Source organism: Vipera berus, assembly GCF_964194415.1.
Source record: "Vipera berus genome assembly, chromosome: Z".
In the NCBI taxonomy this organism is placed as follows: Eukaryota; Metazoa; Chordata; class Lepidosauria; order Squamata; family Viperidae; genus Vipera; species Vipera berus.
In genome coordinates this window covers 83538247-83558370 of record NC_138205.1, presented here as the reverse complement: position 1 = coordinate 83558370, position 20124 = coordinate 83538247, and the positions used below count along the sequence as shown (strand labels likewise).

General features: G+C 34.0%; 1 protein-coding gene across 1 annotated transcript in view; it reads left to right on the top strand.

Annotated features, from left to right (window-relative positions):
• The window catches only part of RBMS3 (RNA binding motif single stranded interacting protein 3), a gene marked incomplete at its 3' end in the record, with an annotated part of 509930 nt that overhangs the window by 466020 nt on the left and 23786 nt on the right, over nt 1-20124 (top strand). Inside the window, exon 11 of the mRNA XM_081344341.1 lies at nt 8613-8723. Within this exon, the coding sequence (XP_081200467.1) occupies nt 8613-8723 (111 nt within the window). The remainder of the gene's footprint in view (nt 1-8612; nt 8724-20124) is intronic.

Sequence of the window (20124 nt, the reverse complement as noted above, 5' to 3'; positions counted from 1 at the left end):
TTGTTTTAAGTGTTCCCTTTATTTTTTTGAGAAGTATATTTTTTTAAAATATATGTATGTGTGCTCAGACATAGTACAAAAGCCAAGATCCTTGGTTAAAATATCAGGAGAACACCAAGTTCCCTCAGTCTGCTGTAGCATGTGAAAGTTTTCCTTACCATGAAAGTAGATAATAGTCAGGATTTAGTCATTTAGACACTGAGGTGGGCAGTAAAAGACATTGATTCATCCATACCATTTTGAGATATAGTCCAGACAAAATTCTGTAATCTTCTTGGCCAGGCAAGAATAAATTCAGTAGCTTGAATCTAATCAAGATAAAACCTACAATAGAAAGGTAGAATATATTATGTATTTATAGAAACCTCAGTGTATGTAATTCTTGAAAATATTATTTTTTTCAGCTAGTCAAAGAAAAAACTCATATCAAAGCTGCCGTTAGTTGGAAGAGAAGGCTAGCTGGTTTTGAAGGGAGAATAACATTTTCTCAAGGAAAAAAAATCATTTGATGTCTTCAGTTAACTTGCAATTTAAAGCTACAGAGACTATTTTACATATGGATCTATTGCTTTCTTAAATTTGCATTACTTTGAAATGTGAGGCAGAACTCTGCAGGGATCACTAGTCAGCGGGTGACTGAGGAGATAACTACTCAGCAGTTACTGTAAACAGTCTTTTAAATAAGCAAATACCCTTTTATTTTAGCAATCTTGATTAATGAGCATAGTCAGCAGGACAATTCTCACTGTAAATAATTCTATCTTTTCTAATCTAAATAAAATTCTGAATGGTTAAAACAATGTGCATTTCAGCACCTTTGAAAAATCAATTGCAGTAGTTATCTCCTAACATGTCCATTTAGGTTTTATGTTGAACAGTTAAAATGAATTTCTATACTGCACATACAGTATCCAATCTAGATCTACAGTAGCCCTTAGTGCATAATACTTTAACAGCATTAAAAATATTGTAGGAGCAATTCATTTTACAAAACTTTTAAAAGGTAAAGGTAAAGGTTCCCCCGCACATGCGTGCTAGTCGTTTCCGACTCTAGGGGCCGGTGCTCATCTCCGTTTCAAAGCCGAAGAGCCAGCGCTTGTCCGAGGACGTCTCCGTAGTCATGTGGCCGGCATGACTGGACGCCAAAGGTGCACGGAACGCTGTTACCTTCCCACCGGAGTGGTCCCTATTTTTCTACTTGCATTTTTATGTGCTTTCGAACTGCTAGGTTGGCAGAAGCTGGGACGAGTAACAGGCGCTCACTCTGCTACGCGGCACTCGGGATTCGACCCGCCAAACTGCCGACCTTCTGATCGACAGGCTCAGCATCCTAACCCACTGAACTTTAAAACCCATTCTTCCTATATCACTTAAATTTGCTCACAAATGTCCTTTTGTCACCAAAATAGATATTTTGGACAGATAGTGTCCATCATTTGAAAGAAAACAGAGAGCATGATCTAGTAAATGAGTTCACTGAAAAAATAAAGTACAAATAAACTTCCTATGGTGGGTGGGTGCATATTTACTGTATAATTTTAATACAGGCTAATCCTAGGGATGTTGTTGTGCTTGCTTCTCAAGGAACAGATCTCACCTTTGCTGTGTTCTCTGAACCTTCTGGCATATTTTGTGGCAAGATACTCTCCTAGGAACTTATGTCTTGTTACTTGAATCTGCCCACAAGTTTCCATTTGCTATTTCTGGTTGTCTGGTGCCTCCTGAAACTGGAAACTTGATGTTCAAACCCTTCAGCTTTTGATTCCAAGAAGTCAGAACAGACCATAACTATTGCAGGTCTGATGGGTGCAAATGATTAATTGTGAGTTGCAGTGCAAACCACATGACTTATATACTTGCTTCTGACATCATAATACAGGCATGAAAACTTGGATCATGAGTTGTCATTCACGTTTCATTTTTGCTGTTGATACCAGACACCAGCCAGCCAAGAAATAAATTTATATTATTTTCACAGTTAACCCAAATGGAGCCTACAAAGCCTGCTAAGTATAATCCTGCTAAGGATTTGTATGTATGTGTGTGTATATATATATATATATACACCTCAGAAAACATATATATATGTGTGTGTGTGTGTGTGTGTGTGTGTATGTGTGTGTGTATGTATATATGTATATATATGTATATATATATGTATATATGTATATATATATAATATAGCTAGAAATGTTTTATAAATCATAAAATAAAAAGGAAGAATATAGCAAAAAGAAAAAAAAGAAACAAGTATCTTCCCACCTTTACCACAACAAATATAAATAAATTTCGTAACATCTTTTGTAACTTTCTGTTAAAATATAAAGAATTGTCTCCTTCTTCCCATATCCCATATCTTATATATGAACAAATTGATATTGTCATTTTAGTCCTGGTGTCAGCAAAAGACCATTAAAGATTACCATAAATAATAACATATCTATTATAACCTTGATCAAATAAACCAACTTTATATTCCCTTTACTTCTAAATCTTTAATCCATTCAAATAATGTTGCAGAACTTGATTTCTTTTCATTTTGTCTTTGTCTTTTCTTATGAGATTCCTTAAAATTTTAATGAGCTTCTTTTGTATATCCAGTGTAGGAAAATTATCCATGTCATTCTCTTGCTTTATTGTTTGTACATCATCTTCAATTATTAAAATATCAGCTCTTTTCTTTTGTACATCCAGTGCAACATCTTTTTCCAAGTTATTATCATTTCACTTCTCATCCAAGAAGCTTCTTCAGCTCTGACTGGATGGTGGGGAATGGAAGGATTTATACTCCTTGCAGACAATTGGCCATTTGCATTCTTTTAGAGAGTCATTGAGGCCACCTGGAGGTTTAACTTTGTTGTCAGGGCCACTTGAGTAGTGCAAATTGGTATGGAGCCTTCTTGGAACTGCTGAAAAGACTGTGTTGTAGACTGGAAATAGATGATATCATACACACACCCCTCTATTGAGAGAGGGCTGTTTAATTTTGACATAGATGGCCTCTTTGACCCCTCTTTCAAACCAGCAGTCCCCTCTGTCCAAAATGGGTACCTTATTTCTTCAGAAAGGTGGCCTTTGTTTTTTAAATGCAGATGGACTGCTGAATCTTTTCCTGATTGGTTTGTTCTTCTATGTTGTGCCATGCATGAAGTGGTTGTTTTGTTTCCCCAATATACAGATTTGGCTCACTTCATTGTACTGCATATACCACATTGCTCAGTTTATGTCTGGGTGTTTTGTCCTTGCAGTGGACAAGCTTCTGTTTTAGTGTGTGTATGGCTTTGCAATATACACATATATTGTATTGGTTAAAGATCCTCCTGAGCTTTTCTGATATTCCTGCACCATATGGAATAACAATGTTGCTTCATTTATTGTTTTATTCTTTGTCTGTTATGGAAGAACTCCTGCTGGATCTTTTTTGGGATTTAATAAAGGCCCACTTGGGATAGCCACACATTTGAAGGGCTTCCTTGATATGTTTTAGTTCTTTTTCTTTTCCATCTTTGCTGGTAGGCAGACCTTCCGCTTGGTGGTATAGGGTTCTGATAATTCCTATTTTGTGCTCCAGTGGGTGGTGAGAATCAAAATGTAAATATTGATTTACATTTTGATGTAAATTGATGTAATTATTCATCCAAAACATTCCTAGGGATGTTTTGAAGACAGCAAAGTCCACAGTTTGGCTAAAACATATAAGGAATGGTTGCTGGAATTAGGTATGTCTAGATTAATGAAGAGAAGGATGAGGGATGACATGATAGCAGTGTTTCAATATCTCAGGGGCTGCCACAAAGAAGAGGGAGTCAAGCTATTCTCCAAAGCACCTGAAGGCAGGACAAGAAGCAACAGATAAAAACTAGTAAAAGAGAAAAGCAACTTAGACCTAAGGAGAAAGTTCCTGACAATTAGAACAATTAATCAGTGGAACAACCTACCTCCAGAAGCTGTGAATGCTCCAACACTGGAAGTTTTTAAGAGACTGGAAAGCCATTTGTCTGAAATGGTATAGGTTTCCTGCCTGAGCAGAGGGTTGGGCTAGATTTTTTTTTATTTTTTTTTTAAATTCCATTTATATCCCGCCCTTCTCCGAAGACTCAGGGCGGCTTAGATGACCTCCAAGGTCCCTTCCATCATCATCATCACCACTATTATTATTATTATTATTATTATTATTATTATTATTATTATTATTATTGTTGTTGTTGTTGTTGTTGTTGTTGTTGTTGTTGTTGTTATTATTATTATTATTATTATTATTATTATTATTATTATTATCCTCATAGAATAAAATATTTTTCTTGTCTGGAATGTCTTATCAAGTCTCTTTTTCTTAAGGAATTCTCAATCTTGTTAAAATCCATGAAGAAAAAAGTCCCTTGACTTAGAACTCTTCTTCCAGTTTTGCTGGGAGGGTTGTATTTAAACCATCATCATAATAAATATTGGTGTCAAATTATTCAAAAGTTACAGTTAAGTTTTTTGGATTGTCAGATATTCGTGAAATTGGTCCAGTGGTTTGATATGTTTCTACACATGATTTCATCTCTGAATTACTGGTCTTTCTTTCAATTACTTGGGTAGTTTGTTCCTCTTGCTCTTCTTTTATATCTTCTATATCATTTATATATTTTCTTATAGCTTTTTTTAGAACATAATTGATGTATAAAGTGAATGTTTTTCTCTAAATATTTTTCAAATACCTCTCTAAGAATATCCTTAAATTCATATTTTGCCATCTTGTTACCTCCTTCTCGTGGTCAAAGAATAGATTTTTTTTAAATAAATCAATTAATAGTTCCTGACCAATAAGAGTTCATAAAAAATGGAAAGTTTCAGCCACCCACAACAAAAATCCTGAGCTACAAATGACTTAAAAATAGTAAAATAAAACCACATATCTCCATCAAAGATTTTTTTTAAAAAAGATACCCCACTCTTTCTTATTTAGCTTGTTTCCTTTTCCTTGTTGTTTAACAATAAAAAAGTCTCAAAAGTGGCACAGATTTTCAAAATGAAGTAATAGGCTGTAACTGAAAAGAACCTCTTTTCTAATAAAGATAATAATCCCATAAAATGATTAAGAAATGAAAGGCAGTTTATTGTCCATTTGAAAAATAAATTCCAAAATGGCTGTTTTTTCAACAGCCTGCCCCCAGCTAAATGGCTCATTGGCTGCTCCAAAGCATGGTTCCTGAGGCTTTCTGCAGACCGCTACTTTATGGAGGATTTTGTGGGGTGATTTTAGGACCAAGAGAGTCATATAAACTAAAGCAAAACATGTTCCTTCCATTAGTAAGTTGAAAAAGCCACAGTTCAGAGACAAGCCTCCCTAGCTTTGTAATCAGTTGTCCATCTTCACAGAAAGCCTGAAAAGAAAGAGTTATAGTGGGAACATGAAAGATAAGTATGGGAAAGTTCAATTCAATAAAAGATTAAATTTAACACCTCAGGCATGAGCAAATTGAGATGGACTGAGATTGGATACTTTCATTCAGATGATCACAAAGTTTATTATTTAGCACATGAAAAACAAGAAAGGAATAGCACTGCTTGTAAAATTATATATCAAGAACAGCACTTGACACAGTCAATTATTGGCCAAATAATATCAATTAGACTCCATGGAAAACCTTTTAACATGACAATCATCCACAGAAAAGAAGAAGGCTGGTAGGTTTTATTATCTTATGCAATTGAAATGAAACACTAGAAAAACTTAACAATTTTTGCCACTCCAATGATTTTGACATAGCTAATATTGTATTCAAAAAATCCAAAAGGATGGAATACATAGAAATCATATTGATTGTATAGGTAGTCCTTGACATGCAACCACAATTGGGATCAGAATTTCCATTGTAGACAGTGGTGGGATTCAAATATGTGAACAACCAGTTCTTTGTGTGGATGCCGCTTCTGGAAGTCCATTCTGGGCCTGGGCAACAAAAAATTAGCTACCAGTTCTGCCAAAGTGGTGCAAACTGGTTGAATCCTACCACTGATTGTAAGCCATTGTGATCATAAGTCATGTTGGATCTGATTTTACAACAGTTTTTACTGTGGACAGTAAGCAAATGATGCCATCATTAAGTGAATTTCCCAATGGACATTTTCCATTAATCAGAAAAAAGGTCACTAAATAAATGGTTATTATCTCTATATTGCTAAAGTGGAAGTGAAAAAACTCAGTAATAAAATCAAAGACATGGCCAGGTGTTACCAGATCACTGATTGCTCAAGTGCAAGTACCAAATTAAGCTAAGGAAGTAGGTAGGGAAAAATCAATTTCTACAATATGATCTTGTGTATATACTCATCATTTTCAAGGGAAACATCAGGAATCATTCAGGAGTTTTGAAACTCATTAATGGAGAATCAGAGGAACTCTGAAATGAACCTAAATTATTAAAGATGATGGTGAATCCTATTACTTTTCACCATGTAGAATTGGAAGGGTACAAGATTGAATTCAAGAACTACAAGGGAGCTTCTTTGCTAAACATTATAAGAAGTAAAAATGAGCAACATTTGGAAAGAGTAGTATGGGTTTTTCTGTGCAGGAAAGGGGAGGTGTAGATCAGATGTTTGTTATTCATCAAGTTACTGAGAGATGCATTAATGTTAAGGAAGAAAATGTTATAATACACTTGTTGATTTATAGAAAATATATGAGAAATGATATAGGTTTGAATTGTGGGATTTGAGGGCAAATATGGATTAGTTTCTGAATCTATAAAAACTATAATGAGCAGAGGAAAACATAAAAAGAGAATAAATTGAATTCTTAGTGAATGATTCAGTAATAAACGCTAACACAAGGATTTTGATATCCTCCTAGTTCAGGGGTCAGCAACCTTAAACACTCAAAGAGACACTTGGATTCATTTTCCAGAGGAAAAAAAACAGTGGGAGCCACAAAACCCTCTCTCTCTCTCTCTCTCTCTCTCTCTCTCTCTCTCTCTCTCTCTCTCTCTCTCTCTCTCTCTCTCTCTCTCTCACACACACACACACACACACACACACACACACACACACACACACGCGCGGGGTGGTAGTGGAAACTTGATTGAACAGTTTAATTAAAAAGAAATAGAGGCTGCTGTGCATGAGTTTTTTTCTCTCTCTCTTTCTCTCTCCCCTCCCTCTCTCTCTCCCCTTCCCTCTCTCTCCCTGTCTTTCTCTCCCCCCTCCCTCTCTCTCCGATCTTCTGCTCACCTGGCAAGCTGGCTTCACGCTGTTCTGGACAAGTTGGCACACATTCTTATTGGGCTGGCTCTCCTACCCTTGAGAGCTACTGCTTCCTGCTTCCTGTGGAGACACAGCAAAGGCAGGAGACCCAAACAATAAGCTTCTCAGCTTCTCGGAGAACAGTGTGAGTTACACAGAGAGAGAGAGAGAGGGGGGGGAAGGGAAGCGTAAGTGCCTCTCTCTGTCTCTGTGTCTCTCTGTCTCTCTCTCTCTCTCTCTGCAAATGGCTGGGAGTCGCAGGAGAAGGCTGAAAGAGCCGCATGTGGCTCCAGAGCCATGGGTTGCCAACCCATGCCCTAGTTGTTTAAAACATCCAAGAATGATTGTAGTGACATTAGAGATATGATGGTGGAAGGTATGTCTGCATTTTGTATGCAGACAATCCTATGTTGGTGGCTGAAAACTTAAATGATATACAGAAATATTAAAGGTTATATCATGCAATTGGGAGAATGATTCCATAAATGCTTGTATTAAAAATTAAGATATTTCTATATAACAGAAAAATAGAGTATACAATAACACAGTAGGCCAAGTGGCAAGAATAGGCTCAAGCAGATGAATTTGTGTACTTCACAAAATGTTTCTAAAACAAAGGAAAATGGATGAAGAGAATTAAAAGCATGCAAATACTGTCAGACACTTTGTGTTTTGTATGTGTATGTCTGCTGTAAGAAATAAATGTTTGTTGGAAGAAATGTTATGTGGAATTGCAGATGTCACGAGACACATAAAAGTAAGTTGAATGCTATAGGAATTGGTAATTTAAGAGTATATGTGGACAAAGAGTGCAGTAAAAAACAATTGATGCTTGAACTCAAAAGTGAATAACTAGGACACGAGTCATAAAAGAGCCAAGGTTGCCTACCCCTGACCTAGGACAAATCATATAGACAAATCAAATAAAAAGAATGATTGAGGACTGAATCACAAATATATGAAGGGAGAACCAAGAGGAAGTAGAAGATCAAAAAAACAGTGATGATGTCATCACTAGCACTAATGATGTTACCTAGGTGGGATAATGAAATGTCTGCAAGAAAACAATTAAGTCAGAGAGCACCAAGGACTCCTCAAAATCAAAAAAGTTATGGTCAGATGGAACTGATGAGCTTCTCAGAAAAAAGATAATCAAGAAACTAAAAAAACAAACAGCATGAATGAAGTATAAAGACATGATAGAAATTGTGGCTGTGAAAGGATGGTTTGCAAGGATATGTATAGAGAAAGATATTAGAGAAAGATTAAATTGGATTTAATTATATTTCCTTTTATTTATCTTTTAGTTCATGTCCTGGTTTCTTTGGCTAACTTTTTCTTATTCCTTTTCTAGACTTTGCATAATCTATGTGTATTTATAGGGTGCTGTGTTAACACCAGCAATGGATCATACAATGTCCATGCAGCCAGCAGGTATGATGGCCCCTTTGACACAACAGATGAGTCATCTTTCCTTGGGCACAACAGGAACAGTAAGTTTAGAGAATGTGCTTAAATTTCACTTTTAAAAAATGCTTTTTCACTCTATAAACTCTAGCAGCCTTTCTCAATTGAGATTTTGCACGGACCTAAGGGGTTCAAAGAGGTTTCTAGGGGTGTTTTGATTAGATAGATAGATGATAGATAGATAGATAGATAGATAGATAGATAGATAGATAGATAGATAGATAGATAGATAGATAGATAGATGATAGATAGATAGATAGATAGATAGATAGATAGATAGATAGATAGATAGATAGATAGATAAATGCTAGCACTTAAATTGTGGGAATTTTGACAAAGCCTATCACTGTGCCATTGTAAACACTGTAAAATGTGGGATGTGTAGTTAAAAAATGAATTGAACTGTGCAGTTTTCATATTTTGTGAGATTTTATGCAACACATCCCTGAGGCCTGAAAATTATTTCAAAGATTACTTCACACAAAAAAGGTTGAGAAAAGCTGCTCTACATTGTTCTCTATTCCTCAGTACATGTCCATTTCTGTCTATTATTTGAGCATTATTAGCTAATAAAACTATAATTTGTTTCTCATTTTATATCAGTTTCAATTTATCTCATATTAAATGTTGATAACAAAATGCAGGGATTATATAAAAGTGGTTCTTGATGCACAATTGAAGATGTACAGTTTAAGAGTAACGTAGTTTATCAAAAACAGTAATAAGTAGTATTTTTCTTTGAACCATGCTGTTTCATGCTATTTTGTGCTATTTTCCTACTCCAAATTATCTCAAGTTGCCATTGTGCTCTATGGAAAACTTGCAGATATCTTCATAATTTTTCAACAGTTTTCAATATTTCATTATTGAAAATGTCATATTCATTCTGTCTATAATAATAGTAATTGTAATGTATAGAAATAACACTTCCATGGTATGATTGAAATCCCTAGCCACAAAAGTCATTATTCATACCATCTTTACTTTTGCTACAAGTTTTGAGTCCAAATTTGAGATCAGACTTCAAAACAAGGACAATGTAAGGCAGTGACTGTTTTGGAAAAAGTAAAATTGCTGAATTAAAGATTTTCAGGCAATCTCAGAATGTCTCAAGAAATATAGTGCATTTCTAACACATTACAATTGTGAATTGATGAGATGCTTGTAATCTGTTTCACATGTAACTTCCACCTTTATAATCAGCCTGTCTCCATCTTGTCTTACCCCAGTTTAAAACCTGAATCAGTATGTCACTAAGTATCAGATGAAGTGAATTGTAGCTTATGAAACCTTATGTTTTTAAATGAACTTTGTCCAAAAAGTTACTACCTCCAGAGACTAACATGGCTTTTCTTCTACCATACCACGTATGAAATTTTTGCTTCATCATCCATACACAATATGTACAAACATATAATTTGCATTTCTTTTTCAGAAATTGTGTGTGGCGTAGCATATTGAACTCCAAGAGTATGCAGTTGGTTAGTGTGATGGCATTAAATTCTTGTTCTAGACTAGAGTGTTTGTGTCTACTATAGAAGGACTAAGTTGATTATGGTACGTGAGGGAAGTACTAAATTGATTAAAATATTGTCAGTAACTATAGTAAAATTAGATTTTCTTTAACTTTTTCCTGTCAGCAAATATGGGCAACAGACCTGTCCAGTAACCATTTTCTCTCTTTTTTCCTGTCTTTTTTACATGGCTAATTTATAGATTTGCAAGATAATGAATAGCGAGTAAGTATTTAGAATGATATATGCTGGAAGCCAAAGAGTTGATTAATGAGAGAGTTTGCTATGTCTTAGAAATTGCTAAACCATAGAATGGTGTTCATTGAGAACACTACATTTATACCAGAAAAGAATGGCAGGAACTTTATGTTTGAGTTAATTTACTGTGGGGCAAATTGTTCCACTGGCGAGGGAGCTTTTTTTAAAAACAAATATTCTCCACAGGCATCATCATCTGATTGAATTCCCCTTATGTCTTGTGACCATTTTAACTTAATTTTTAACTTAGGGGCATGTTTTTCTTTACAGGCACTGCTCATGTAATGTAATTAAAAATCTTAGATTGTCTTCAGAGGTAAAGCATTTTCATTATCACCTTTAGTAAATAGACAAAGCTTTTCATGCTTTTCAGTATTGAGTACAGCCTAAAATAAAGTCTATGGATGCTCCAACATAGGAACTTTATTCATTTAATCAGTCAGTCAGCTTGTTTTGAGGCTGTTCAAATACATGTTGATTCTGAGCAACTTATAACCAAAAAATGAAAAGGAAACAAAATATATCAAGAAAAGATCACTGACAAGAAAGCAGAACCTAAAAGACCAAGTAGCAGAAACAAAGGTCAAAGCTTTCTGACCCAAGGCCTGTGACAACAACCAACTCTTTAGCAATATATGAAAATTCATGTCACCACTGTCATGTATCTCAGATAAACCTGTGTGTCTTACGGGGCCAAATCTGGTTCTTAGCTGTAGCAAGTTGTCTTTCATAAACACATAAATACAGATGTGCTAAATCCCTTCCTGTGATTTCCACTTTCCAACTCCCTCAGACTTTTCCAGGGCTACCTTTCAGCTAAGTCTTCCTCCTGTTCTACTGAATTTCCAGAGGTGTAGCTGTCCTCTCACGTGATGGGCAGGTAATTAAACAGGAAGGTAAGGTCCCCTTCTTTCCCACTTTCCCAGGACTTATCTTTTATATAAATGACTCCAGTTTTTGTTTTTTTAATCCAAGATGACCTGGTATAAGCTGTCATACAGAAGTTACACTAAACATTTCCAGGACCTGAGGGTCCAAACTCTCACAACCATACAGACTCAGGTTGAGTCTTACTGTATTTCTCCCTGTACATATTTATATGAAACAGGTACTTAGTAAAGATTAATGCACTACAAGTGATTGACCTTGTTTAAACAAGTTGTTTTATTCATCTGAATATATTCAATTTGTCCATGTCCTCAGGTGGCATAATTTCAGCTGTCTTTGTTTTTCCTTGCCTTTTCTATTATAATTCGCTTATTGCTACATTACATTTGAACTTTCAAACACTCTTTTTTTTGCAAAAGGTATTTATTATATACCCTTTTTAGTTTTAGAAGTCACTACTATTGGTTATTTTTCACATTTCTCTCCAAGTATCCTAAAAAGCTGCATTAAAAGAAAAAAAAAGATTCCCCAGTAGGCTAAAATGTTTCAGTAGCATTTTACACATACTGAATTACCATGAGCTCTTCTTGGTACTATATTGTGACCTTTTCTGGAATACATTATGATTGTTCACATTTTCTATGAATTTTTTGGTTTATTAGCCAAAGTCTGCTTATGTTGGGTTATATTGAAAATCTTTGTCTCAGAGTGCTTCTCAACTAAACTTTCAGATTTATTTTTAGGAGCCATAGATTGATCACCTTTTACTGGAGATAGAATTTTTCTGACATAAAAGATTAGTTTTTTCTCTGTCCCAAGCAATGTAGATTTTGCTGTATAGATGATATTGGTAATCACTTTGGTGGTGGTGATGGTGGTAATGTTTTAAGGCTAGCTCTTTCAATTTGGTAAAAGTTGGCTAGTTGTTTCCTAGTGTTTGTCACATTTTAATTGAAATGTAGCTTTTACTTTCCTTGTTTTTAATAGTTGTTTTAAATGAATAAGAAACCTATATGTGTATGATACCTTATGGTTAATCCTATCTACATGTTCTAATCTTTACGCATGAAATAAATATATAGATATATAGAGTTAAATAAAGCTATCTCCTTTTAAAAATGAATCCTTACAAAAGTACTTCATATTGAAATGTCCAGGTTGTTGTATTTCATTGTACACCACCTCTTTTCCCACCAGAACCTAACAAGTCTTTGAAAAATCTGTTTTCATCTTAAACTCATGGTTCCTTCTTTTGCTGCCAATAAATTTAATCAGCAGGCTAGACTGAGACTTGCTGTCCAATAAAAGTTGTGAAATAAATCCCAATGTCTTAAAATAATCAAAACTCCAAGGGAGGTTTATGGTCCTTTTTATTACTGGCTGTGGAGTTCAAGCATAATGTTCATCATTTTAATCTAGTGATACCTTTCAAAATAAAGGCATTTGCTCTTAATACATCTGCGAGAAACTGCATAAGCATTTCCCTAGGATTCTTTTATCACCAGGTACCAGTCTATATCAGTGGTTTGGGTTTAGGTTATTTCAACCAGTTTTGACATCATTCATAATAATTATGCTCTGTTTTGCAAAAGTGAATTTTTATCATCCATACAATTGCAATAGAAAGTATTACAAATGTAGTTAGTTTACAGGGGTTACATTTTAGGGCATATGCAAATATGAACAATCCATTTCCATTATATTCATATTTCCAATGTTGCCCTTTAAAAATCTACTAGTGGGCACTATAAAGGTTTATTGACTAACTTTCAACAAGCTGTTTTCTGCAGACAAGCTAGAAATTAATGAACTGTTCTGTATCATTAGTATCTACACCATTGTTCTGTCCCAGATTAATTTAAAAGCTTGCAGTATGCAAAGTGCTTTTATTAAAAAGCTTTCATATCCTCACTTGCTTTGTTAATCAGCATAGCATATATTTCAGCCAAAAGTATCCTCCTCAGATTTTAGTCAGCAGTATGGCTTGGATTGAAGTAACAAACATTGGGGTAAGCTTCTGATGTAATTCACTACAAGTAGTCCTTGACTTATGGCCAGACTTGAGTTCAAAGAGATATTTGCTAAGTGATTTTTGTTAAGTGGTTTTTTTTGTCCCATTTTACTACCTTTTTTGCCAACGTTGTTAAGTAAATCACTGCAGTTGTTAAGTTAGCAAGATGATGGTTAAGTGCATCTGACTTCCCCATTGACTTGGTTTGTGAGAAGGTGAAATGAGTCAGTTGCCAAACATCTGAATTTTGATCACATGACCATGAGGATGGGGAGGCTGAAATGGTTGTAAGTGTGAAAAATATTCATAAGTTGCATTTTTTCAATTGTAACTTCGAGCAGTCACTAAATTAACTGATGTATGTCTAGGACTACCTATATTCTGATTATCTCTGTGATGCATATAAAAAACTTTAAGAAGATGAAATGTGCAAATAGAAAATTTGCTATATGATTTTGTACATGCTGTTTTGTGTAACAATATCAGTGCTAATAAAAGTACCATATTATTTTTTTTTAATTTTAATTCCATTTATATCCCACCCTTCTCCGAAGACTCAGGGCGGCTTACAAGCTTAGCAGTAGCCTTCATTCTATGTATATGCCTGCTTGTTAGGGCTTTCACACACACCCCAAGCGGCATTATTACAAAGTCAGCTTATTGCCCCCAACAATCTGGGTCCTCATTTTACCTACCTCGGAAGGATGGAAGGCTGAGTCAACCTTGAGCCTGGTGGGACGTGAACCTGCACTAATTGCAGGCAGCTGGTGTTACTTAAGGAGGCATTAGCCCACTGCTCCACTGATATTAGCAGATCATCCTACAGAATAGGAAAATTTTGTATATTCATACTTTTTTTTAATTCTAAAAAGCCAATTATTTTGGAAGGTGCTATACGTGTACTATAACATTTTTATACTACATCTACTTTTTCTGAAAACACAGTTTGCTTTCACTATTTTTGTTTATCATCATTTTTTAACCATCTATAACAAAAATGGGCGAATTGTTTGAAATAAGGATATTACAGTTGCTTAGCAACTACAGTTAAAATGATAAAATCCGGGTAACTATAAAGGCTATTTGATTCTCAACTTCTGGAATTGTATAATATTGGTTCAAAATCGTAAAGATCACTTCAAAATGGCAAGTCAAAAAATGTGCATGACTGTTGTTCAAAATGCAGCACTATTATCGTCCTATTCCATGGCTAATTTTAATGGTTTTAAATATAGATTTTATTCTAATGTCAGATCTGTAGCCATCTAACTTAGTAATGTCAGTTTGAATAACAGATTTTCAGACAAATAAAGAGGCTGGGATTCAACCCAGCATCATTTACTTTTTTTAAAAAAAAAATTATCATCACTTAATTATATTTTCATTTATTTTATCAGCAAAAAACAAGATTCTAAATAGCCACATTGCTTGTAATTTTTTATTTTTTATTTGTAATATTGTTTTCTATGAACATACTAAATACATTCTTAATTTAAATTGGAATTTAGTCTGGAAATGGAAAACCTTAGTTCTTTCCATTTCTTAGAATAAAAAATAAAATATTAAAAAAGTAATTGAGAGAAGATTTCTCTATTTGTAATAGAGAATATTTCATGTACCTTGCTATACTCCAGATAGTATTAGAGATCAATATTTATCAAAAGATTTATTGAAACATTTTGCAAATAAGAATTTCTTAGGATATTTGTCCCCCCCAAACTAGTATTTTTCTACTGGTCAGAAGTGCAAGAGTTAAGTTTTTTCTAGCTAGACAAATCAGTTAATGGTATCAAATTTCCTCTAAAGTAGAAAAAAAGAATTGTGTGTGGGATGGAAGAGAAGTTTATTAATAAATAGATTCCAAAATTGCTCCATCATCAGAATGCCACTCATTGTGCATTATTTATTTATTTTTTATTTTAATTCCATTTATATCCCGCCCTTCTCCGAAGACTCAGGGCGGCTTACAAGCTTAGCAGTAGCCTTCATTCTATGTATATGCCTGCTTACCCCAAGCGGCATTATTACAAAGTCAGCTTATTGCCCCCAACAATCTGGGTCCTCATTTTACCTACCTCGGAAGGATGGAAGGCTGAGTCAACCTTGAGCCTGGTGATTATAAACCACCATTGATCTGACTTCCTTTGTGGTTTAATGAAAGCTGTGTTGGGCAGTGTGTATTAGGTATAATACCAATACTCTTTTAAAAATGAAACCAAATAGTTGTTCACTATGTTTGATTTCTATTGATTAGCATCCTTCACTTTAGTAATGGCATTTTTGAACTATTACGGTCATTTCTTAGGCATCTAAACAAAATACTTCATTTGTATAATATTTTCTCACTTGTAAGATTTACCCCTGAGGGAAACTTTACTGACAGTGTGCTGAACTTGAAATAACTGCTCTTTTTGACCTGTTCACAGTAACTCCACCATTTCTTGGAAGATATGAAATTCTGCTGCTTACTGTTTCTGTTCTGAAAATTATGCCACTTTTAGTAAATAAAAGGAGTCCAATGATTTGGGATTATAAAATGTATTTACAGTGATAATATGGATGATAATCTACTTCTTAATGTTTGCAAATTGCATAAGCAAGTAAATCTCTCAAATTACTTGTAAGTGTCAAGTTAAGATAAGAAGTCAAGAATAATAAAAGAACTAATTTTTGTCTATATCAGGGGTTTCAAACTGCTGGCCCACGGGCTGCACCACGCCCACTACATTGCTGGCAATGGCAAAAAAGTTCTGATTTGTCACGACACATCACGTAACGTTGCCCGTTGACACCCCTGGTCTATATGAACAATAGAGTGAAAGAGAAACTGTTAGGCAATAAAAGAATATTTTGTCTAATTGTAAGCTCTAGGATTATTTTACTGAGAAAAAGTGGTGATTGCGTGAATTATAAGAAATAAAAGAGACCAAAAAAGAAAATACATATAATTGGCCAATTAACTTAATTGTGATATACTATCAAACATCTCGGCAAGAATATATTGTCAGCTTAAAGTTATTGAACTTCTGAACCTAATTACATTTTTCTGAAGTTCCCCAGAATTTAAAACCTATTTACTTTTCAAAATTTTTTATCCATATAGTGTTTTTATCTAATTTTTCAAACTTCTCTGCCATGGCATCTGGTTTTTGACAGATCATTCCTATCAGACATTAGATTGGCCGTGTCCCAGCCAGCCTTTTACAAGGTTCAGAAGGCATGACTGTATTTCTAGACATGGAGGTCAGATTGTCATTTAGAGCCCTTGAGATGATTATGTCAATCATGGTTCAATTGTTCTTGTTATTTTTATATTGACTGATACTTATGTAGTGCTACCCAGAAAGGGCTGCTGGAGTCCAGGTTCTCTTGGCCCTCTTTGGCTGGCTGCCGGTTCACAGTGGTCCCTCACTTAGGCACCTCTGCTTGGCTGGAACATGTGATGAGGTGGTGGTCAGTCTCTCTCGGCAGGCAGGTCATGTGATGGGATGATAGTCTCTCTTAGCAGGCAAGTCACGTGCAGGAAAAGTGTTTAGGTGGCTGGTCAGCTCCTTCTTCTTCTTCTTCTTCTTCTTCTTCTTCTTCTTCTTCTTCTTCTTCTTCTTCTTCTTCTTCTTCTTCTTCTTCTTCTTCTTTTCTCTCTCTCTCTCTCTCTCTCTCTCTCTACTTTGTTCTTCCTTCCTTTATCTTCATGGGAACCATGAAGGAGCTTTTCTTAGACATTTTCTCAAATTACTTTTTTCGATCCAGGCTCAGGCCCCTTTTAACTTTTTGTAACAATAACAATTTCTGGTAACCAACTATTTTCAGATCAGCCCAAGGTTAGCAGTGGAGTGGAACTTATGCTAAAAATCAGCTAATGCTATTCAGTATAGGTATTCATGCACTTTTGTGCATATAAATGTTTTGTAACTGTTTTCATATATAAAAACATATTTCCATAGGATCTTTCAATTTGTATATCCATTATCCCCAAAATTAAACCTCTGGTTTCAGTTGTACATTTATCCTTAGAATCTTCTGTTTCAAAGTACACATTTGATCCCAATATTTTATGGCTTTCTTACATATTAACCAAAAATTTAAAAATATATCTTCAGGTTAATTGCATTTCCAACAAATATTTGAAATCCATTTATAGATTTTTGACAATTTATCTGGTGTAAAATATCAATGATCTATCATTTTATAAAAATTCTTTTTAAGATTATAATTAAGTGTAAATTATAGCTCTTTCTTCTACATATTCTCCCATTGATCCAACAGCATATTATATAAAAAAAACCTTTGCTCATCTTATCATATAGTCTTTAGTTTGTTCATCTTTCTCCATTTTCAACAAAAGTTTATACATATTAGCAATAATATGATTGTTTATACACAGCTCCATATCTCATCCAAAAAAGATTTTTGATTAAGTTTAATTTTTTTGTGTGAGATCTATCAAATTATAAGGAGACTACTTTCTTCCAATCTCCCATCAGAATCCATTTCTCATATGAAAACATTGTCATTTGGGCCATCAAATGATTAAAAAGACATCCCTTTGTAATCATTTGATATATAAAGAACAACAATTACAGTTTTAATTCCTTGCATTTTGACTTCAACTGCCACTTATCTTTTATATTTGTCTAATAGTAACAATTTTGGTTTTAACTGTGGGCTAATATACAAAACTACTGCATTAGACTTTTTCAAACTTGTAGATATAAATTCTTCACCCTAAGTCTTATAAGTCAAATACTTCACATCTTTGTACATATGTGTGGGTTTTGCAGATAAATTGTATCATATATATATATATATATATATATATATATATATATATATATATATATATATATATATATATATATATATATATATATATATATATATATATATATATATATATATATATATATATATATATATATATATATATATATATATATATATATATATATATATTCAGTTTTCTCATTAACAAAAATATGTTTTTCTTTTTTGAAGAATATTTCTTCCTTTTAATATATTAAAGATTTATCATCCATATGCAAGCAAACAGTCCTTAGACGTCTGTTGCAAATATCCACTGAAGTTTATTCCAATTCATTCTTGTATTCCATATGTTCTTTGCCTTTTTGAACAGTATTCAATCTATATCTTTGTTGTTAAAAGGTACAATGACTCCTTCCAACTTGTGCCAACTAAATACAATCCTGTTCTGCTTTAAAATATCTATTAAAAAAGTCTTTTTTCTACACAAAATTCTGAGAGGAATCTCCTAAAACTTTAGCACAATACTTTCTGCATAAACGGCATCATAGTTAAATTATCTAGGCCTCCCTCTAACTAGAGGTCTCTGGTTTCTGATTTATTATTTAGGAAGTCCATCCTGTCATTAATTTAATAATAATAATAATAATAATAATAATAATAATAATAATAATAATAATAATAATAATAATAATAATAATAATAATAATAATAATAATAATAATAATAATAATAATAATAATAATAATAATAATAATAATAATTTTATTTATATACCGCCCTTCTCCCGAAGGACTCAGGGCGGTGAACAGGGCAAGAATAAAAAATACAAAGTTACAAAAGTTAAAAAAGAATTAAATATATGCCCACTAAAAACAGTAAATACAAATATTAAAATAACAATAAAAAACCCCACCAATCCCCCCCATCAGGCCAGGCCGGCTTGTTCAAATAAGAATGTCTTTAGATCGCGACGGAAGGAGCGAAGATCGGGCGCCATCTGGAGCTCAACTGGTAACTGATTCCATAGCTCCGGGGTGCCCACAGAGAAGGATCTCCCCCTGGGGGCCACCAATCGACATTCTCTGATCAGTGGCACCCTGAGGAGGCCCTCTCTGTGGGAACGTACAGGGCGAAGGGAAGTTGATGCTTAATTTCACCTGAAAACCTATCAACTCTTTCATCAAATCAATCCTCAAATTCACAAATGTAACTTTTAAAAATTATATCTACATTTTTGAACATTAAGTAAATTGGGAGAGAAAGTTTCTTTTTTGTACTTTTACATGTAGCCAAGGCTCTTATCATACTTTTACATGTAGCCAAGGTAAGTAGCATATTCTGCTTGTAGAAGATATAATTACAACCAGTGATTTTAAAAAAAGGAATCCTTTATTTTGTAGGTTCAGCCCACTGTTTTTGAAAAATTTTTATTTTCTAGATTCCTTTCATGTGATCTTTTACTGTCAACACAAACTTTCTCTCCTAAGGGGTGAGTGAGTAATAAGCAGCTGCTTTCTTAGTTTATACAATTACAATTCTTTCAAGCCTGGAGTGGGAATGTTACTAATGGATGAGTTGGCTGACTTGTACCCCCAGAGGCAAAATTCATTACCTTCTGAAATCAACCAACAACTAAGAGAAATACAGAATCTCTTTTTCATTTTTGAAAATACCCTATTTCCGTATTTTTAAAAGATTAGCATTATTTATCCATCTCCTCCAAACTGAAATATATCTTTCCTGTGAATGATCTTTCAAATAAGCAGAAATCTTAGTCATTTCTGCAAGATTCAAAACTTTAAACACCCATTCTTCTATAGTGGGCAAACTATCCTTCTTCCAATATTGTCCCACCAGTAACCGTGCTGCTGTTATCATGTTCAACATCAAGTTAGTTTCTTTAACATCACAATCTACCACAATACCCAATAAAAACAATTGCGGAGAAAACTTTATCTTTCTCTTAAAAATCTTTTGAATGTTCCACCAAAT